The sequence below is a fragment of the Pelobates fuscus genome, chromosome 8 (assembly GCF_036172605.1).
Source record: "Pelobates fuscus isolate aPelFus1 chromosome 8, aPelFus1.pri, whole genome shotgun sequence".
In the NCBI taxonomy this organism is placed as follows: domain Eukaryota; kingdom Metazoa; phylum Chordata; class Amphibia; order Anura; family Pelobatidae; genus Pelobates; species Pelobates fuscus.
Genome location: NC_086324.1, coordinates 167,034,748 through 167,051,685, shown reverse-complemented (window position 1 = coordinate 167,051,685; position 16,938 = coordinate 167,034,748). Strand labels below are relative to the sequence as shown.

The following is a 16,938-nucleotide window of genomic DNA, read 5'->3' as shown; positions in this document are numbered from 1 at the left end:
TGTAAGTGGGGTGCGTCGTGCCGGTTTAAGCACGAGTGCTCAGGTTGTGGGGGTGCACACGGAGCCAGCCGGTGTTTTAAGCGAGGTAAGTCTGCACCAGGAGCGGGAGCCGTTGGAGCGTCGGCCCCCTCCGCTGCCGCGGGGGGCAACCCCGGTGAAAGTAGGCGAGATGCTGCCGTGGCTAAAACAGTACGGTAACCGTCAGGACGCTGAATTCTTATGGCACGGCTTTACGGAGGGTTTTTCAATACCGTTTCAGAGTAGGGATGTGGGGAGGTTATGCAGTAATCTCAAGTCGGTGGGTGAACACCCGGGAGTTGTGAGGGACAAGTTGCTGAAGGAGGTGCAACTGGGTAGGATGGCTGGGCCGTTCGAGGCTCCGCCGCTGCCTGACTTGAGGGTATCCCCGCTGGGGGTAGTCCCCAAGAAGGAGGCGGGTAAGTTTAGGTTGATTCATCATTTATCATTCCCGAAAGGGGCGTCGGTAAATGATGATATCGATGAGGCCCTGTGCTCCGTATCGTATGCATCATTCGACCATGCTGTCGAGTTGGTTCGGAGAGCAGGGCGAGGGGCTTTGATGGCGAAGGTGGATGTGGAGGCAGCATTCCGGCTCCTTCCTATCCACCCTGACTGTCACCATTTGTTAGGGTGCCTTTTTGAGGGTAAGTTTTTCGTGGACCTGTGCCTACCCATGGGTTGCTCCATCTCGTGTGCGTATTTTGAAAAGTTTAGCACGTTCCTGGAGTGGGTAGTGCGCAGGGAATCGGGCGGGGGTACGGTGGTCCATTACTTGGACGACTTTCTGTGTGTGGGCCCGGCTGGGTCCGACAGATGTGCCCAAATACTGCGGGTGTTCCAGAGGTTAGCCCAACAGTTTGGGATTCCTCTGGCCGAGGACAAGACAGTGGGCCCGACCGAGTGTCTGAGTTTTTTAGGGCTGGAAATCGACTCGGTCGTGGGGGAATGTAGGCTGCCGGAAGAGAAGTTGAGGGCGCTCCGCCAGCAGGTGCACGCGATAAAGGGCGCTAGGAAAGTTACGCTGCGGGGACTGCAGTCCTTGCTCGGCAGCCTTAATTTCGCTTGTAAGGTGATCCCTATGGGAAGAGTTTTTTGTAGATTGCTGGCTAGGGCCACCTGTGGGGTCCGTCTGCCGGGTCATTACATCAGGGTGTCGGTAGGTATGAGAGAGGACTTGGACATATGGGACCGCTTCCTCACTGAGTTTAACGGACGGGTGTTTTTCAGGGATGTGATGAAGGCATCTGGCGAAGCCGGGCTGTTTACGGACGCCTCGGGGAGCATTGGCTTTGGGGCTTACCTTGGGGGCAAGTGGTGTGCCGAGGTTTGGCCTGAGGCTTGGTCCGAGAGCCCCTTGATTCGGAACCTCGCCTTTTTGGAGCTTTTTCCAGTTGTAGTAGCGGTGTCACTATGGGGCGAGGAGCTCAGGGACAAGAAAGTTATCTTTCACTCTGATAATATGGCAGTGGTACAGGTAATTAACAGTCTATCGGCTTCGTCCCTGCCAGTGGTTAGGTTGCTACGGCAGCTAGTGCTATTGTGTATGTCTTGGAACATTGTCTTCCGGGCGCGGCACGTGCCGGGCCTGCTGAATGTGGTCGCTGACGCTCTGTCTCGTTCACAGTGGGTGCGGTTCCGGGAAGCAGCGCCGGACGCACAAGCAACAGGGCAAGCATGCCCGGAGGAGATGTGGCGGCTCGGGACGTTGTGCTTGGGCGATACATAAGGAGCTCACTGGCGCCGGGGACTTGGACCGCTTATACTAAGGTTTGGAGTGAATGGGAGGAAATGTTGTCCCAGGCGGGAGCAGGCGATTCTGCAGCGGGTAGGTTGGACACACTGTTGTGGCTTCTTTGCAGGTTGGTGGCAGGTGGGTCATCCCCTTCTAGGGTGGAACGCTACATGTCTGCGTTAGCCTTCCTGTTCAAGTTTAACGGGTGGGAAGACCTGACCAAACATTTCTTGGTAAAGCAAACTTTGAAGGGTTTCAAGAAGGGCAGGAGGTCTGTGGATACGAGGAGGCCTGTGTCCTTTGCCACCCTTCAAGGGTTGGTGGGGTTGTTGAACGAATTGTGTAGTTCGGCATTTGAAGTAACTTTGTTCTCTGTGGCTTTCGTGTGGGCTTTCTTTGGGGCTTTTCGTATTGGCGAATTGGTGAGCGCCAATAGGTCGGGGGCATCGGGCCTCCAGTATGAGGATGTGGCTATAGAACAGGACAAGGTTGTGATTTGGCTCCGGCGCTCGAAGACGGACGTCTTCGGAAAAGGTAAGAATGTTGTCCTGTCCTCACTTCCAGGGTCACCGGTGTGCCCGGTTGCGTGTGGGGACGTGTTTTTACGGGTTCGCCCGCAGGTTGGTGGTTGCTTCCTGATTCATGAGGATGGGAAGGCGCTGTCGCGCTTTCAGTTCTTGCGAGTCTTCCGCATGGGGTTGACGAGTTTGGGCTTGCAGCCCGGACAATTTGGTACGCACTCCTTCCGTATCGGGGCTGCGACTGAGGCGGCGCGGCTTGGGCTGGGGGAGGAGCGGATAAAGCAGATTGGGAGATGGGAATCCATCAGGTTCCGTGCATATGTAAGGCCGGAAAGGTTGGTGTGAATGGAATGTTGTGGATGTGGGAAAAGGGTGCTCTGCCGGTTAACTGAATTTGTTTCCTTTCAGGCTTGGTCGCTTGGCTGGTGGGTCACTCGTTTGTCTACTGGGCGGAGAAGAGGGCCGCAGTTCGGAGACAAGGCACACAACTGGGTTTTCTTCTGGACACAGTGGACCTACGGTGGTTTGGTTTTAGGGGTTTCAGCTGGCAGAGTATAAGTGGTGAAATTTTTCGGATGTTGTCCAAGGGGTTTGCCCCGGATATATTGTTGATTCACGGTGGGGGCAATGACTTAGGTTTGGTCCCCCAGAAGGTGTTGGTCAGGAGAATGAAGAGGGACCTGGACAGGGTGAGGGCTCTGGTCCCTGGAGTTACGATAGTTTGGTCTGAAATGGTGCCGCGGTCGAACTGGAGGCATGCCAGGGACCCGGCGGCTGTGGCACGTTGCCGTGGTAAAGTAAATAAGGCCATGTCTGTCTATATTAGGAGACTAGGGGGGGTCCCAGTGAGGCACTTGGAATTGGAGGGCGGGTTGCCCGGTTATTTTAGGAGGGATGGTGTGCACCTGTCTGATGTGGGGTGTGATCTACTAAACTTAGGATTCCAGGAGGGTATTTCCAAAGCCCTATTTATGTGTGGTGGGGGTCGCTCGAGACATTAAGGGGTCAAGTCTCTTGCTATGGCGGGATAGGGCTTGGGTAATTGGAAGGTAGGAGGAGTATAAATTGGTTAGGCTGGATTAAACTGGAGTGTGAAATGGTTTGTGGGTTCGAGCTCATCGGTGGCTCCGAACCAGGTGGTGTAGGGGGGTCTCGGTACACCCCTACAGTTTAAAAAGTTATGGATATGGGGCCTCTTTGGTAGGCCATATGTTATGTGTTAATTGGTTATTTATAATGTTATTTATTGTTATTGGCGGGGTCATTGCCGGGGGTAATTTATGTACGGTGGGGGGTGGAGGTATATTTACTTTTGTGGCAATGACCCCAATTTGTTATCTTGTTTATAATAATAAATAAAGCTGTGGACTTTTTTATTCCAACAGAAATACGGTGTCTGTAAGTTATTGGGGGGTTTGGGGTAAACAGCGCACCTGCCGAATAATCGACTGTGCGCATGTCATGTAGCCCATGGAACAGCGCAGTCAGGGGAGTGGGCCTTGACAGAGCCAGGAGTAGGCAGGGGAGTAACCAGTTAAAGGGGTGTGGTTATTGGTAAACGGGGGTTGGACTATAGGAGTATATTAAGCGGCCATTTTATGTCCAAGGGACATTTTAACTAAACTGACACTTACCTGGTAATTGTCCCTCCCACCCTCCCTATTTATTTGGAGTTCCCGTTTGGTCACAGCGGCGGGATAGGGCTTGGGTAATTGGAAGGTAGGAGGAGTATAAATTGGTTAGGCTGGATTAAACTGGAGTGTGAAATGGTTTGTGGGTTCGAGCTCATCGGTGGCTCCGAACCAGGTGGTGTAGGGGGGTCTCGGTACACCCCTACAGTTTAAAAAGTTATGGATATGGGGCCTCTTTGGTAGGCCATATGTTATGTGTTAATTGGTTATTTATAATGTTATTTATTGTTATTGGCGGGGTCATTGCCGGGGGTAATTTATGTACGGTGGGGGGTGGAGGTATATTTACTTTTGTGGCAATGACCCCAATTTGTTATCTTGTTTATAATAATAAATAAAGCTGTGGACTTTTTTATTCCAACAGAAATACGGTGTCTGTAAGTTATTGGGGGGTTTGGGGTAAACAGCGCACCTGCCGAATAATCGACTGTGCGCATGTCATGTCAATTCTCCAGATGGAATACTGGCAACATTTCAAGTTTGTGATCATGGTGGGTTCATTGGAGCGTAGTGTTCAGTGCACCGAAAGACATGAATGGGGTACATTGAGGTATCTTACATTTTAACCCCAGATTCTGAAGGAGTTTTTCTATTTATTATATCCTAATTACCCACCAAAGTTCTTAGAACACCAGGTACAGCCATACCTCTACCCTCTTCATATAATTCACTAACCTAACAGCCGGGCATTGAAAAGGTTACTTAGAGAAGCGACAAGCTGTAAGTCTGATCATTCTCAGCCAGGTGACTCATTTCAAGTACAGGGGTAACCCCTTACCCACGAGAGCAGCTCCCTAATCCTAAATATGAACCGAAGACATGGTGCTGAGATTTGCCAAAAATCACTAATTTGGACACAGTCTCCTACTCTCCATTAATCACAGCTCTGATATTTTATCCTTAAATTTGATTTGTACAGATTCTGGGTTACGGATTAGGTTGTAGGTTATCTTCTTTCTACATAATCCTTTTTATTTCATAGCTGAATTTTTAAATTGGTAATCTGATAAAACCCCGCTATCCCTTATTTTGGTTGTAAAATGACGATCTCCTTTCCCTTTGATAAATCTTGGCCTGCAGCTACCAGCGTTCATACATGACCAGATTAATAGTCTAGTGCATTATTGGTGCCTCTTTTCATTGTTGACAATGGCCCTTATTCCTGCCCCAGTGGAAGCCGAATGAAGGTCTTCTTGCATCTTCATTCACATCCCTCTTTAATTTTTTTTTTTTTTTTTTGTGTGTGCCTGTCTGTGTATTTCTGCATGTTTTGAGAATGACGTTATCCACAGGAAAGGGAAGGAGAGGGGGATGGGGTCAGGTTACCATCTCTCTGTCTCCCATGTGAAGGAATCCCAATTAAATTCACAAGGGGATTGTTCAAATATTGACAGCCCCTTCAGAATAGGCCCAGCTACTGCCTGCAGTGAGCATGGGTCTCGGAATACAGAGCGACCTGGAAAACAGAGCTGGGAATCGGCCAGTCACCAGGAGGACGGGGAGGGGGGGTGGGGGGATATATTAGTCAGCAAAGAACAAATTAATATAGGCTATCGGTGCTATTTATTAAAGCATGAATTGTTTTAAATTGACAACCAAAGGAGCCATGTATTACCCAGCCATTAAACACTAATAAATAGAGAATAAAAATGCACAGGGAAAAATCATATAGCTACGTAATTCTTAATGTTGCCAACTGTCCCGAATTTGCCAGGACTGTCCCATGTTTTGGGCTCCTGTCCCAAGTAAAATAAGTTCTGAACCTGTCCCATATTCCAAGGGGTGGAATAGAAGCCGTCGTAGCCTCCCTGGGCCCACAATAACGGAGTTAGAAAGATGTGTTTTCTTTATTTCTGTGTGTCTGTATCTGATTTTGTTAGTGCGTGTATCTTTGTGTGATTTTGTAATTTGTCATTGTGCTGTGTGTGTATCCGCGTGTGTTTTTCATTGTGCATAATATATTTATTTATTTGTGTGTGTCTGCGTACATCGATTGGTAAGTTATTGGTAACCAAGAAATTTAAACAGAGACCAAAGAGGGAAATTGGGAAAAGGGTTCAAGGTTTTATTTTTTATTATTTTTTTGTTCAATATTATGCTATTTAGTCATCAACTCACCCAAACTCACAGGTTATTTATTAAATGTATGTCTGGTATTAAGTTATTTTGTTTTTTTGTCTCGCAATGTCTAACTTGCCCTTGGGCTAAATGAACTTACTGGTATTTTCCATTAGTAATAATAGGATACATATATATATATATAGCAGAATGACTTGACTTGTAGAAATTCTTGCCATTAATTTTTTGTGTGCGTACTCTATTTTATTATGTATAAAACAGAATGAAAATCAAATTGTTCTGCCAGTCGTAGTAAATATTGTCACCATTGTATGCCTCTCTTTATATTCATTGACTGACTGCATCAAAATTCTTACACAAACCTTTACCGGAAACACAAACTCTGGGATGCATAGCAGAATTATGGGGCACAGGTACATTGTTACAGGAAAAACAGACACAGTAAATGTGATTGTGCCACATTTACAGCAAATCCCCCTTTATGTCTGCTAGGGTTAGTACGAAAAGGTCAAAGGTCCTGTTTAATTTAAGGCCTTATCCCAGTCTCTCATTGAAACATGGTTGCCCTGGAGACAAACAATGTAAGTTAGGGGTAAGATGGCTGCTTGGTCAGTGCAGCTGTGACCTCCCTCTTAGCTGTGTTCCAGTGACCCGGGACAGTCCCATTAAAACCCCAGGCACAGCCAAACACAGCTGGGGTTACAAACCTTGTCACTGGGGGAAGGGGAAGGGGAACGTAGCCGATAGCAACCTTAAAATGAGTGATCTCACTAAAATCTGTTTTGGGTTCTTACAAGGAGGGCAACAAAATTAAATCCCTATTATTTCACAAATTGTTTTTTTTTTATGACCTGTGACCGGATCAGGGAATTACACCAAAACTGTTTATTATATCATTTACAGGAACAAAATTGCCTGAAGTCTCTCTGTTGCACAGTTATAAACACAATCATATGATTTTTATTTTTTTGCAAATCATTAACTTCAGTTTTTAAATTTGTACTTGAGAAAGTGCAAAACATGGGGGGAGATTTATCACGATTGGGCCAGTTTTACAACCACGATACTTTGATAAATCTCCACCACAGACTATTGCACAGCAGAGGATTCTGAGTTATGACATTACTCTCACTGTCATAACGCACTGTTTACGGGCGCGATAAAACATAGCGAACACTATTATAATGAAATAAACATCCACTGGTTTTTAGTGCTAGTATTAAGGATTTGGGGTAATAAAATGACTTCTGGCATACTGACACAAAGTTTTCTTAGGATAATTGAAGATTCTGATCGATTGCATAACTTATTTAATATTGACACAATCTGGGTAATAGGAATGTATTGTAGCATGCTCACTCGTAGTTTTCCCAGGGTAATCTAGGATTCTGGGTAGTAGAGTGGCTGATTGCGTATTCACAAATTGTTTTCCCATCGCAGTAAAGGATTCTGGGAAGTGAATTAATGAGTCTGCGTGTTTCACTGCAGGAATGTTGAATATTCACAATGACATCAGCGCTGTCAAATTATCATGCGCAGTCCTTTGTGCTCGTTTCGCACTAAATCCTGGATCAATGGCTGACATTTTATCAATGAGTGAGTTCATTTATTAGGCCGGTCTACAACTACGAGCCCATCTCGCTTAGGGTGACCACATTGTCTATTTGTTCACGGACAATTTAAACAAATGTAAATGGTGCACTTAGTAAAATTCTTTATTTTATCCGAGGCAGCCTCTGAAATATGAATTTTTAAAAATCGCAACTGAATAAATAAGCCATGCGGTCACCGCTCCTCTGCTAGACGGGATCTAGGAATTCGACTGACTCTGTTTTTGGCACTCGTTCTGTTTGATGAATATTTCCCACCATCAGCATCCCACAAGTGTAAAATCCCGGCTGTAATCGTGTATTCTGCCGTTCATCTATTGCAGTCTGGGTTAAAGAAAACAGCTGAGCACAGCATGTGGGTGGAAACTGGGCCAGGGGGAGGCAGAGTGTGTTCACGTCTCCCTCTTGTGGGCGAAACCGTTATTTTTTATTTACTAATTAAAATATGCTGAAACCGCAAGAGTGAAGTATTAAAATGCATTCTTTTATCATCCTTACCATAATGCACTTTTTCATCACAATTGGCTTCAATTTATCTAGCTGAAATTTTCTGTATCTTTATGTACATCTAGCTATCACTTTAATATTGAAATATTCATTTTAATGGGACACTCTGTACATGATTACCACTAAATCATATAGTGAAGTGGTTATGGTGCAAAGAGCCTTTGGGTGCAGTCTGCTAAGGTTTTACCAAACCATTTTAAGTGGTTTTATAAAAATTTAAATTCTCCGGCCTTTGCTCAGATCATTTGCAAGTTTATTTTACATTATCCAGGCAAAGCCATCCATCCTCGGATGCTAATGATAGGCTGCCAGCGCTTATAAATTCCGCCCCAACTTTTACAGCTAATCATTGGTGGCAAAGGGATATGGATAAAACAGATGTGAAAATACATCATTATCTCGGCAGCCGAGGCTAATTAAATCACCATATACACTTTCGTCATTTATACTATATTTTTATACATAAATTCTAAACATATCACATAAGATTACACATGAAATGGTTATCAAGGATGATTTAGCCCATGGTTTTTGATGCTCCCACTCCAATTCCTGAGAGGTTTTGTCGGCCCAAATACACAGAGGTATTTACACAAGTGAGAAATGTTGGGAATTCAAAGCTAATTCAAAGTGAATTTTAATCTTGAGACCAAAATAGTTCAACTAAAAGCATGGCTGACTAACAGAGTCTTTCCCAATCCAGCTACTGTATTTATTTATAAACTTGAAATCTACTTTGAATTCCTGATAAATAACCTGGTCCGGAAGATCGAGTGAGAATGTAGTAGGAGTTCGTATACTGCAGACTCACAGAAGTTCTACAGAAATCTATAAAGGAACTCAGACATGTGTATATATAAGCCCTGATTAAAATTGTAACTTAAATCAGGCTCAGCCTGGCATCCAATGCAAATGAATGTTCTCTTCCCATGGTTCCATGCATCCGTTCCATTAAGACACCTGTGTGCCCACGAGTATGTATGGAAAAAGATGCTCACCGAAAATACCTTGCAAGGCTTCCTGGCTTATTACTAGGCAAGGCAGCCTGGAGTCTAGAGGAAAGTGTGTTTAATACCTACCTCAGTTATAGTCCTCCTCCAAGTGACTGATTTAGCTTTTACACTTTCTGAGACTTTTTATTTTTATTATTTGCTCTCCTCTTCTGGATCAGTGGCAGCACACGTGATATGTGAAAAACAGATGTATTATTAGTCTTTATTTCCTACTGAACCACTAGGATGCTATCAAAGTGATCTGTCTGTCGCACGAGGGATTATGGATAGTTCACCAGAGAACTGCAAGTTTTAGCCTTAAAATAGTTGGAACGGATAAATGGTCGTAGAACCACGTAGTATATGAGATTGTTACAGAATATGATATTGAAACCACTGAACTCTGTAAACATAACCTTACACCCACGTTTTTCTTTCTGTACCCTAACCCTGCTACCCATGAAAAATTCAAAATAAAGAATTTATAAAAAAAAAAAAAAATTGTTGGAACGGAAAAATGTTGATATTTTAATCTGATATTTTCTGTTAAAGTTTGGAATTCCCTTCAAGAATTCCCAACTTACTGGACATAATCAATGATGTGTTTCTTTTTATCTTTGTGAAAACATTTATATTTCCCAATAATCAGTACATTTGACATGTTTTTACTATGTGTAATCTTTGTTAAATTTTAGATCTAGAATTTTAAAAATGCTGCTTTATCTGGATACGTCTCTTATTAACTTAAAAGTACATTTTAATTCCAATTGATTTTTATATGGTCTTTTTCTCACCATGGGATATTAGAGCACTTAGCACACAGTCTGGGAATTAAACAAATGGTGACATTTACAAACAGTAGTTCCTTTTACCCAGTTCAATGGAAATTGTATTTTTATTTTATTTTATTATATTGACTTTGGAATAAAAAAGGTGCTAGCAAGACTAGGCTGAGGTTAGAACTGGCTACCATCAGTGACCAAAGTATATATCTATAGATTATGTATTTTATATCAACGAATGTGGTAAATTCGGAAAATTATTTATGTGAAAAAATATACTTTTTTTTTTGTTTTTAAAATCTCGAAGTAGACAATAATTTAATCACTGAGGCCCACTAGTCACAAAGTTATACGGGGCACCATAAAAATATACTAGTCTGACATGCCAATCCAGATGAAAGTCTGATGTGTTTCATTGACATTGATTGGCCAATCACCATTTCACTTTGATAGATTTAATTGGTTGTGAAATTAACTAATAAAACACAAATGCCGAATTTACATATATTAGCGGCAGGCACATTAGTCTTCTGTCATAATTTCCTGTATATTCTATTCTAGATTTGTCATTGTTTATGAGCACACCAAAATTCAGCCATAAACACCACCAATGGTGAGACTTCTGAGGTGCAGGCTTCAAAGATTGAGAAGGAACGACAAGGAGCATGAGGAAGAGAAGAAAGTTTGTGGTAAATAATAGGGAGGGACAAGTGAAAAGGAAATGCGTGTAATGTAATCATGAAGGTTCAAGAGATGGCAAAAGAAAGGGAGGGAGGAAGTTGTAAATATGGGTGGGAAAATGGGGGGAAAAAGAGGTTTGGAATGGTCGCTCTAATAAAGATGGAATGTGGAGAGTAGAATGAATAATAATGAACATGGAATGAGGAAGGGTGTGTTGAATGAGAAGAGGGTCTGTGATAAGATGATAGAATGAGGAGAGGAACATGAGATTTTCAAATATCAAAAATTAAAATTTTCCTTATAGTTCCTTTTCAGAGAGAGTCTGTTTTGTTTTGAAAAAATATTTCTAAATCTAGAAAAAAGATCTGGAGTTTACAAAACACTCTGGATAAGTGTTCAATTATTGGAGAATAATGAATTGTTGGACTCTGTGAATACTAATGATCTAAAATGGCTGTACGCGTTACTCTATATATTATGCACCAACTTACATTCCCATCCTGGAATTCACAAATGATTCAGACTGTGATTGTCTTAAAACAGGAATATTCTGCATTATTAGGGTGATACGCAAGTGCCCTGAATGACTTATAAAAGATGAATAAACACTGTAGTTCATAAACACAATAACTTACCCGTTGTTATAGTATAAACTGTTGGCAGATTCCTTTTTTTTTTTTTTTTTTTCTATTCTATTTCTTTACTTGAATACTGCTACTTAACCTGAAGCTCCAATTTCTGAAAGAACCATGTTGGTGATCAGGATGTTGGTCAAAATAGACTATATTAGGAAAAAGAACCCGAAGCAGAATTATAATTCAGATTCTGATGCTATATAATGCTGTGTATAAAGTAGCCTGAGATATCGCTGGCAACATTTTGAGTCAGGGAGATGCTGTATAACATGTTTTCGGAGAGAATCTCCAAACTGTCCATTCTGGTCACAGTTGTAGATAATTTATAAAAAAAAATATGCTTTCTAAGGCAATAAAACAGAATTTACCACTAAAGCCTTAAGGACCATATATAATTTCAGCTGTAACAATCTTGTCCATAAAGACATTCCTCTAATTAAGGTACCGTGGTTTCTATTATGGACGAGGAACCCTTAAAAACGGTCTTGTTATGAACCCATTGACTACCATTGGTGCCTTTGGGGTTAAGGCATCCTTACAGCCAAGAAGTGATTGAAGAATAATTTCAACATTTTCACACCTTTTTCTTTGTACATATGTGGTGGTCAATCTCTGCTACTCTACTCCAGTCTCCAACATGAGGGGAATCTGTCATCTTAACAGTGTTTATAATGTCTTCACTTTGCCCCTTTCCGATCTCACTAGTCTGTCTTCTATGTAAATCAATCATGTTTTCTCCATTGTAATATTTGTGAGACAGTATAGTGAGTCAGAGACAAAATTTAGCCAACAAACAACTTTTTTTTTTTTTTTTCCACTTTCATTTGCTTGTACATCTCTTGGTTCTTGATGCTCGCGATCAGGAATCTCAACCTTGGTTCACCAGCTAAAGTCGTTCTACAATTTCCAGTATTCTCTTCCAAACCAAAGACCGGGAAACATATCCAACATTAGCTGGCAGGCCAAGGCTTGACATTCTCCCACTCAACCTCCCCTTTTTACAAACAAACTCAGCCCAAAATATTACTAAGTCACAGTAAAACCGGTCTTCAGGCATATTATGTGGTCTTGCCACCTTCTCAGATATTGGGTTGCAGGTCTGGCACCTTAGTAAATGTTTTCTTTTGACAATATCACACTGCAGTCAATCTAGGTTTCCTGGTGTAAGGTGGTGCAGGACCTTAGATAATCCATTAAATCCATGCACAAGTGGTTACCCTTACAGTTAGGAACACTTATCGTTGTGTTTACATCCTTTGATACATTACATTCCGATGGTCTGTTTTTAGTTTTTTGTATTTCAGACTCCTTTAAAAGGAACCTCCATAACAATTTAAGTTGTTATGGGGGCACAAGAGGACTGTCTTTCCTTCAGAGGTTAAACCATTTTTCCACAGTTTAACCTTGCCCTCTGCACTAAAGTATGAGGAAGGATTAGCCAGGTGGCTGGAGATCAGCTAATACTCTCAGCCTATCCCTAGCCTCCCATTAAGAGAAATAGCATTTACTGTTTCTCTCGATGGGAACCCAGTGATAGGATTGAGTATCACCAGCTGCTCAGCTAAACCTCCCTAACACTGCGGTGCCAGGCACTGAAGCCCCACCATCATTGACAAAACATTGCCAAATGGCTGCACCCTTGAAATTAAGAAGACACTGGGACTTAAATTGTTATTGGTGTGGGAGTGTTCCTTATACTATAAAGACTTTATGAAGTAGCCCCTCCAATATGAACCCATTTCCTATGTCAGAAAGACCTGCTGGTTAACACATTGGCCGCTTATTGTCGGGTTAAGAGGCCATGTTTGAGAGCGCTAATGTACCATTTCCAATATTCATGACCTCGGGAATGGGCAGAATTCACGGACCTTTCAGTTCTTATGAAATGCTAGGTTTTTATGATAAATACACAACTGTTTAGGATTCTGTATAATGAGCAATTATGGGCAGAATTCGAAATAAGGTTTAAGTAACTGAAACATTCCATTGGTTTCCATGGCGATTGCACTGCTTTTAGAACTTTGCTGTTGTACAGAAGCCATCTATATTCCTGACATTGCGCAGTAGTGTAAATTCTGTAATGCTTCCAAATGTTGCTACACACAGATTTGTGAACCTACCCAGATAGTGTGCTGATATTTTTTTATTTTTTTATTGTTTTCTTTTCCAAACACAGATCATTGGCCATATATCTCTGGCTGAAAATCTGGAGTTATATTTTAATATATTTAAAGCATGTTGAGTGACAGCACAAGCGTGTTTCACAGACAGGGCTCACCCAGTGCAAGGAGAGACACAGAAAAAAGGGACAGAATGGAAGAGACGTGCCAGATAAGGGACAGCCACATATACACTGAGACATACTGTGATTAATGAAGAGAGAGCGAGTGTGAGGGCAATAAAAAAAAAGAGCGATCAAAACCAAGTGATTAAGTTTATGGAAAGAGAAAGAGGAGGCATGGAGATGACGAAGAGTGGAAAGGAGTTCATATTGTAGAATACAGAAGGCAGACACGGGTATAGGGTGCAGATCAAGAAAAGGGGGGGTATGATCGGTCGGATTCAGATTAAAAAAAAAAGAAATAGGGTGAAAACCTGGATGGAAATATAGATATTATGTATTATAGCTTGGGCAGTGGGAAGACAGTGGGCAAAGTGAAAACAAAAAGAGACAGGATTAGGAGAATAACCCCTGGCGCATAATTATACTATTTTGTCATCATTTGACCTTCCAGTTACACTGAACTGCTGTACGGTCTACATGGGGCAATGATGTTAAAAGCAGACACATTATAACAAAAATCACACTGCTTCTCCCATGCGATGAGTTAGGGAGAGGCCTGACGGTGATATCTAATGGTCTATCCTCTTTTCTTGAAGGAAGCAGAGAGACAAGCAGGAGCAGTAATTTACAGGCACTAGGGCAAGCCGGGAAGGTGTATGAGAGAGAAAACTACTCTCCATCCAAGCAAAGGTTTGTACAAGGCATTTCCTGCTTAGGATCCTTCTAGTAAATCTTTTCTCCATATCCAAATGCCACGTCTACCCGTTTTGTCTTTTATACATGATTACTTATACCGTGATCATCATCACCTTTTCATCAGTAGGGGTAAAAGATCACAATACCATTTCAGGTCTGTTCAGGAACCCTCATTGTTCCAATGCATTTTTCTGATCCATCCAATCATATGATTGCTTGAAATGCCAAATATCTCCACCATCCATGATTCCAAGCAAGGTCCGGTGAGGTTTTCTCTTACAATTCAACAAAGAAAAACCTTATTAGCAGAAAGGGGATGCCACAGCAGCCACTGCAATCTCCAAACCATGTATACAGCAGGCTGGTGTGGACTAGGTGTAAACAGTCAACCAGAAATAGGTTTGTGGGACAAGACAGGACTTGTATGGAATCTCCATCTTCATTTAAACCACCAGACGATGACAAAAGCTTGCCAACATGCATGCAGATCCCTTTCCTTGGCCATCCAGTTGCTCTTTGTAAAGAAATGCCACAATTCACGAATACTTTAACAATACCTCTCCATATTTTCAGCTGTGTTTGAAGGTTCTACTGATCTGTGATAACTCCAAACTGTAAGTCAAGATTCCAAAATATCCAGAAATAATAAGTCCCGGAATGAACTATCTAAAATAACCATCTCTGAAACAAAATATGGAGGACCACCACTGTCAGGATAGCATGAAAAACTCCACTACGTGCTGCACTCAACTTCACACAGTAGTATCCTTCTAGAGAACGCTGATGGGGTTTCTGATGGGAGCCGGCTCTACTTGTGAGTTTCAGAACAGTCCACGACAGAGAAGACAAGAGATGAGGTGTGGGAAATATACAACCCTTTCTTCGGGACATGAAATGAGGTCTTCACAAAACCGGAGTGTGAAACATCTCCCAGGATCTTGCGCTCCTTGTATGTCAGCAAATCGCAGCTTGGGAGTTCTACTCCCCACTGTGCCAAAGTCTCCGATCAGATGGTCAGTGCTAGGAATGATTCGGAGGAGGGAGAAGGCTCTGAGAGTCAGACTGTCAGCTTCCGCACCTTACTCAATCACCACGCAGCGAGGCAGGTGCTGGGAGAAATACTTAAAAAGCTCCGGTGTGGCACCAGGACAGTTGGTTAACTCGAGTTCCTCCAGGTCTTGCAGCTGGACAAGGCCAGAGAGGCCAGTGGTTGTGAGCAAAGGACAGCCTGACAAGAGACACATCAGATATTATATAATTCGACACAGATAATAGATGGACAGCTTAGAACAATGGCTAAAATAAAATAGCAATTCCACTTTCAAGAAAAAAGGATTTTAAACATATTCAGATATTGGTATTTTTCTAAATGTACTTACCGTAGGTATTTTTTTTCGCCAACTATGGGAAGGGGCATTTATATTTTTAAAGGCACATGGGACTTCTTTTAGACGTTCCGTTTAGAGGTTCTACATTTATTTGTAAGAATATATATGGAAGATGAACAGATGTTCACCCCTGTGACATTGCAGACATCATTCACAGGTCCTAATCGCTATCTGTTCACCAAACCAACAAAATATTTATACAGGAGGTAGAATTATGAAAGGCTATTGATTCAAATGCAGTTGTATCCCCTGCAACCCATTAAGTTATGGCATTGCTGTTAAATTAAGATTGTCCTGTCAATGGTTAGTGCATAAATGCTAAACTCACCGGCCAGGGATAGGAGGCGCAAACTCTTCATTCCCAGTAAATGTTTCAGTCCAAAATCCTGCACCTGAAAGAGCAGATTGGATTATATATCATTTACATCAAGCTGTTATTGTTTGCGTTCTACTTATTTTTGTTTGTACAGTTTTTTTTTGTTTCTATAATGTTCACATATAAATATAATATATTAACATAAGATATATAGTGTATATTTGCATCTAAATTTGGAATTTATAGCCCTATGTCAAGAGCAGTGCGTAGAATAAGACTCATTTAGTAATTATTCTGGTTCGGATTAATTTTTATTTATTTTTTTAAAGTACAATTTGGTTCCCAATCCCTTTGAAGGGTAAACAAAATATCTGTTTACCCTGACAATCTTTCCATTCTGCACTGCACATACATAGTGTATCTGATTCTGTAGTGACAATGGTTAGACTCTGCTGCCCCCTTGTGGTTAGCTTCTTAATAGTGTACTTTGCGATTGTCATTTGAATCTACTACTCTAAAGAATAGCTATATAATTCCATAATTTTCTTACATCGATAACAACAGGCCAGAATGTAAGGGTATACTATACTGGAACAATGCTGTAGTCTACAATAGTGTGTTTAGTTTCATTCATAGTATTTCATGCATGCTCTTTGCTCAAGTTGGTCTGTGGTGTATTAAGAGTAAAAAGTCTAAGATTTGCAGATAAACAAATGAATAATCTCCAGATCTCAGAGAAGTTGTCTCCAATGAGAAATACACAGAGAGTGAAAGATTTACATTAGTATTTCTGTAAACAGCCTTCGAGGTCCACCAAAATGATTGGTATTTAAGGATTCCCCTTCGCTGCCCCTCCTGTTATATTTATACAATCTCGATTGATGCTTACCTCCGAATTTTAATAAAAACACAGATCTACATCATTAGAACTCTAGAATTAAATCTACATCATTGACACACTATTACTAACTATACACTGATCTGCCACAACATTAAAACCAAC

The 16,938-nt window shown here is 41.9% G+C and overlaps 1 protein-coding gene across 1 annotated transcript in view; it reads right to left on the bottom strand.

Moving 5' to 3' along the window:
• Nucleotides 1-13,297: 13,297 nt before the first annotated feature.
• The window catches only part of FBXL16 (F-box and leucine rich repeat protein 16), a 52,086-nt gene continuing 48,445 nt past the window's right edge, over nucleotides 13,298-16,938 (bottom strand). The window contains exons 5-6 of the mRNA XM_063430716.1: nucleotides 15,948-16,011; nucleotides 13,298-15,459 (exon numbers count right to left, since the gene is read on the bottom strand). Of these exons, the coding sequence (XP_063286786.1) occupies nucleotides 15,311-15,459; nucleotides 15,948-16,011 (213 nt within the window). The 3' untranslated portion in view covers nucleotides 13,298-15,310. The remainder of the gene's footprint in view (nucleotides 15,460-15,947; nucleotides 16,012-16,938) is intronic.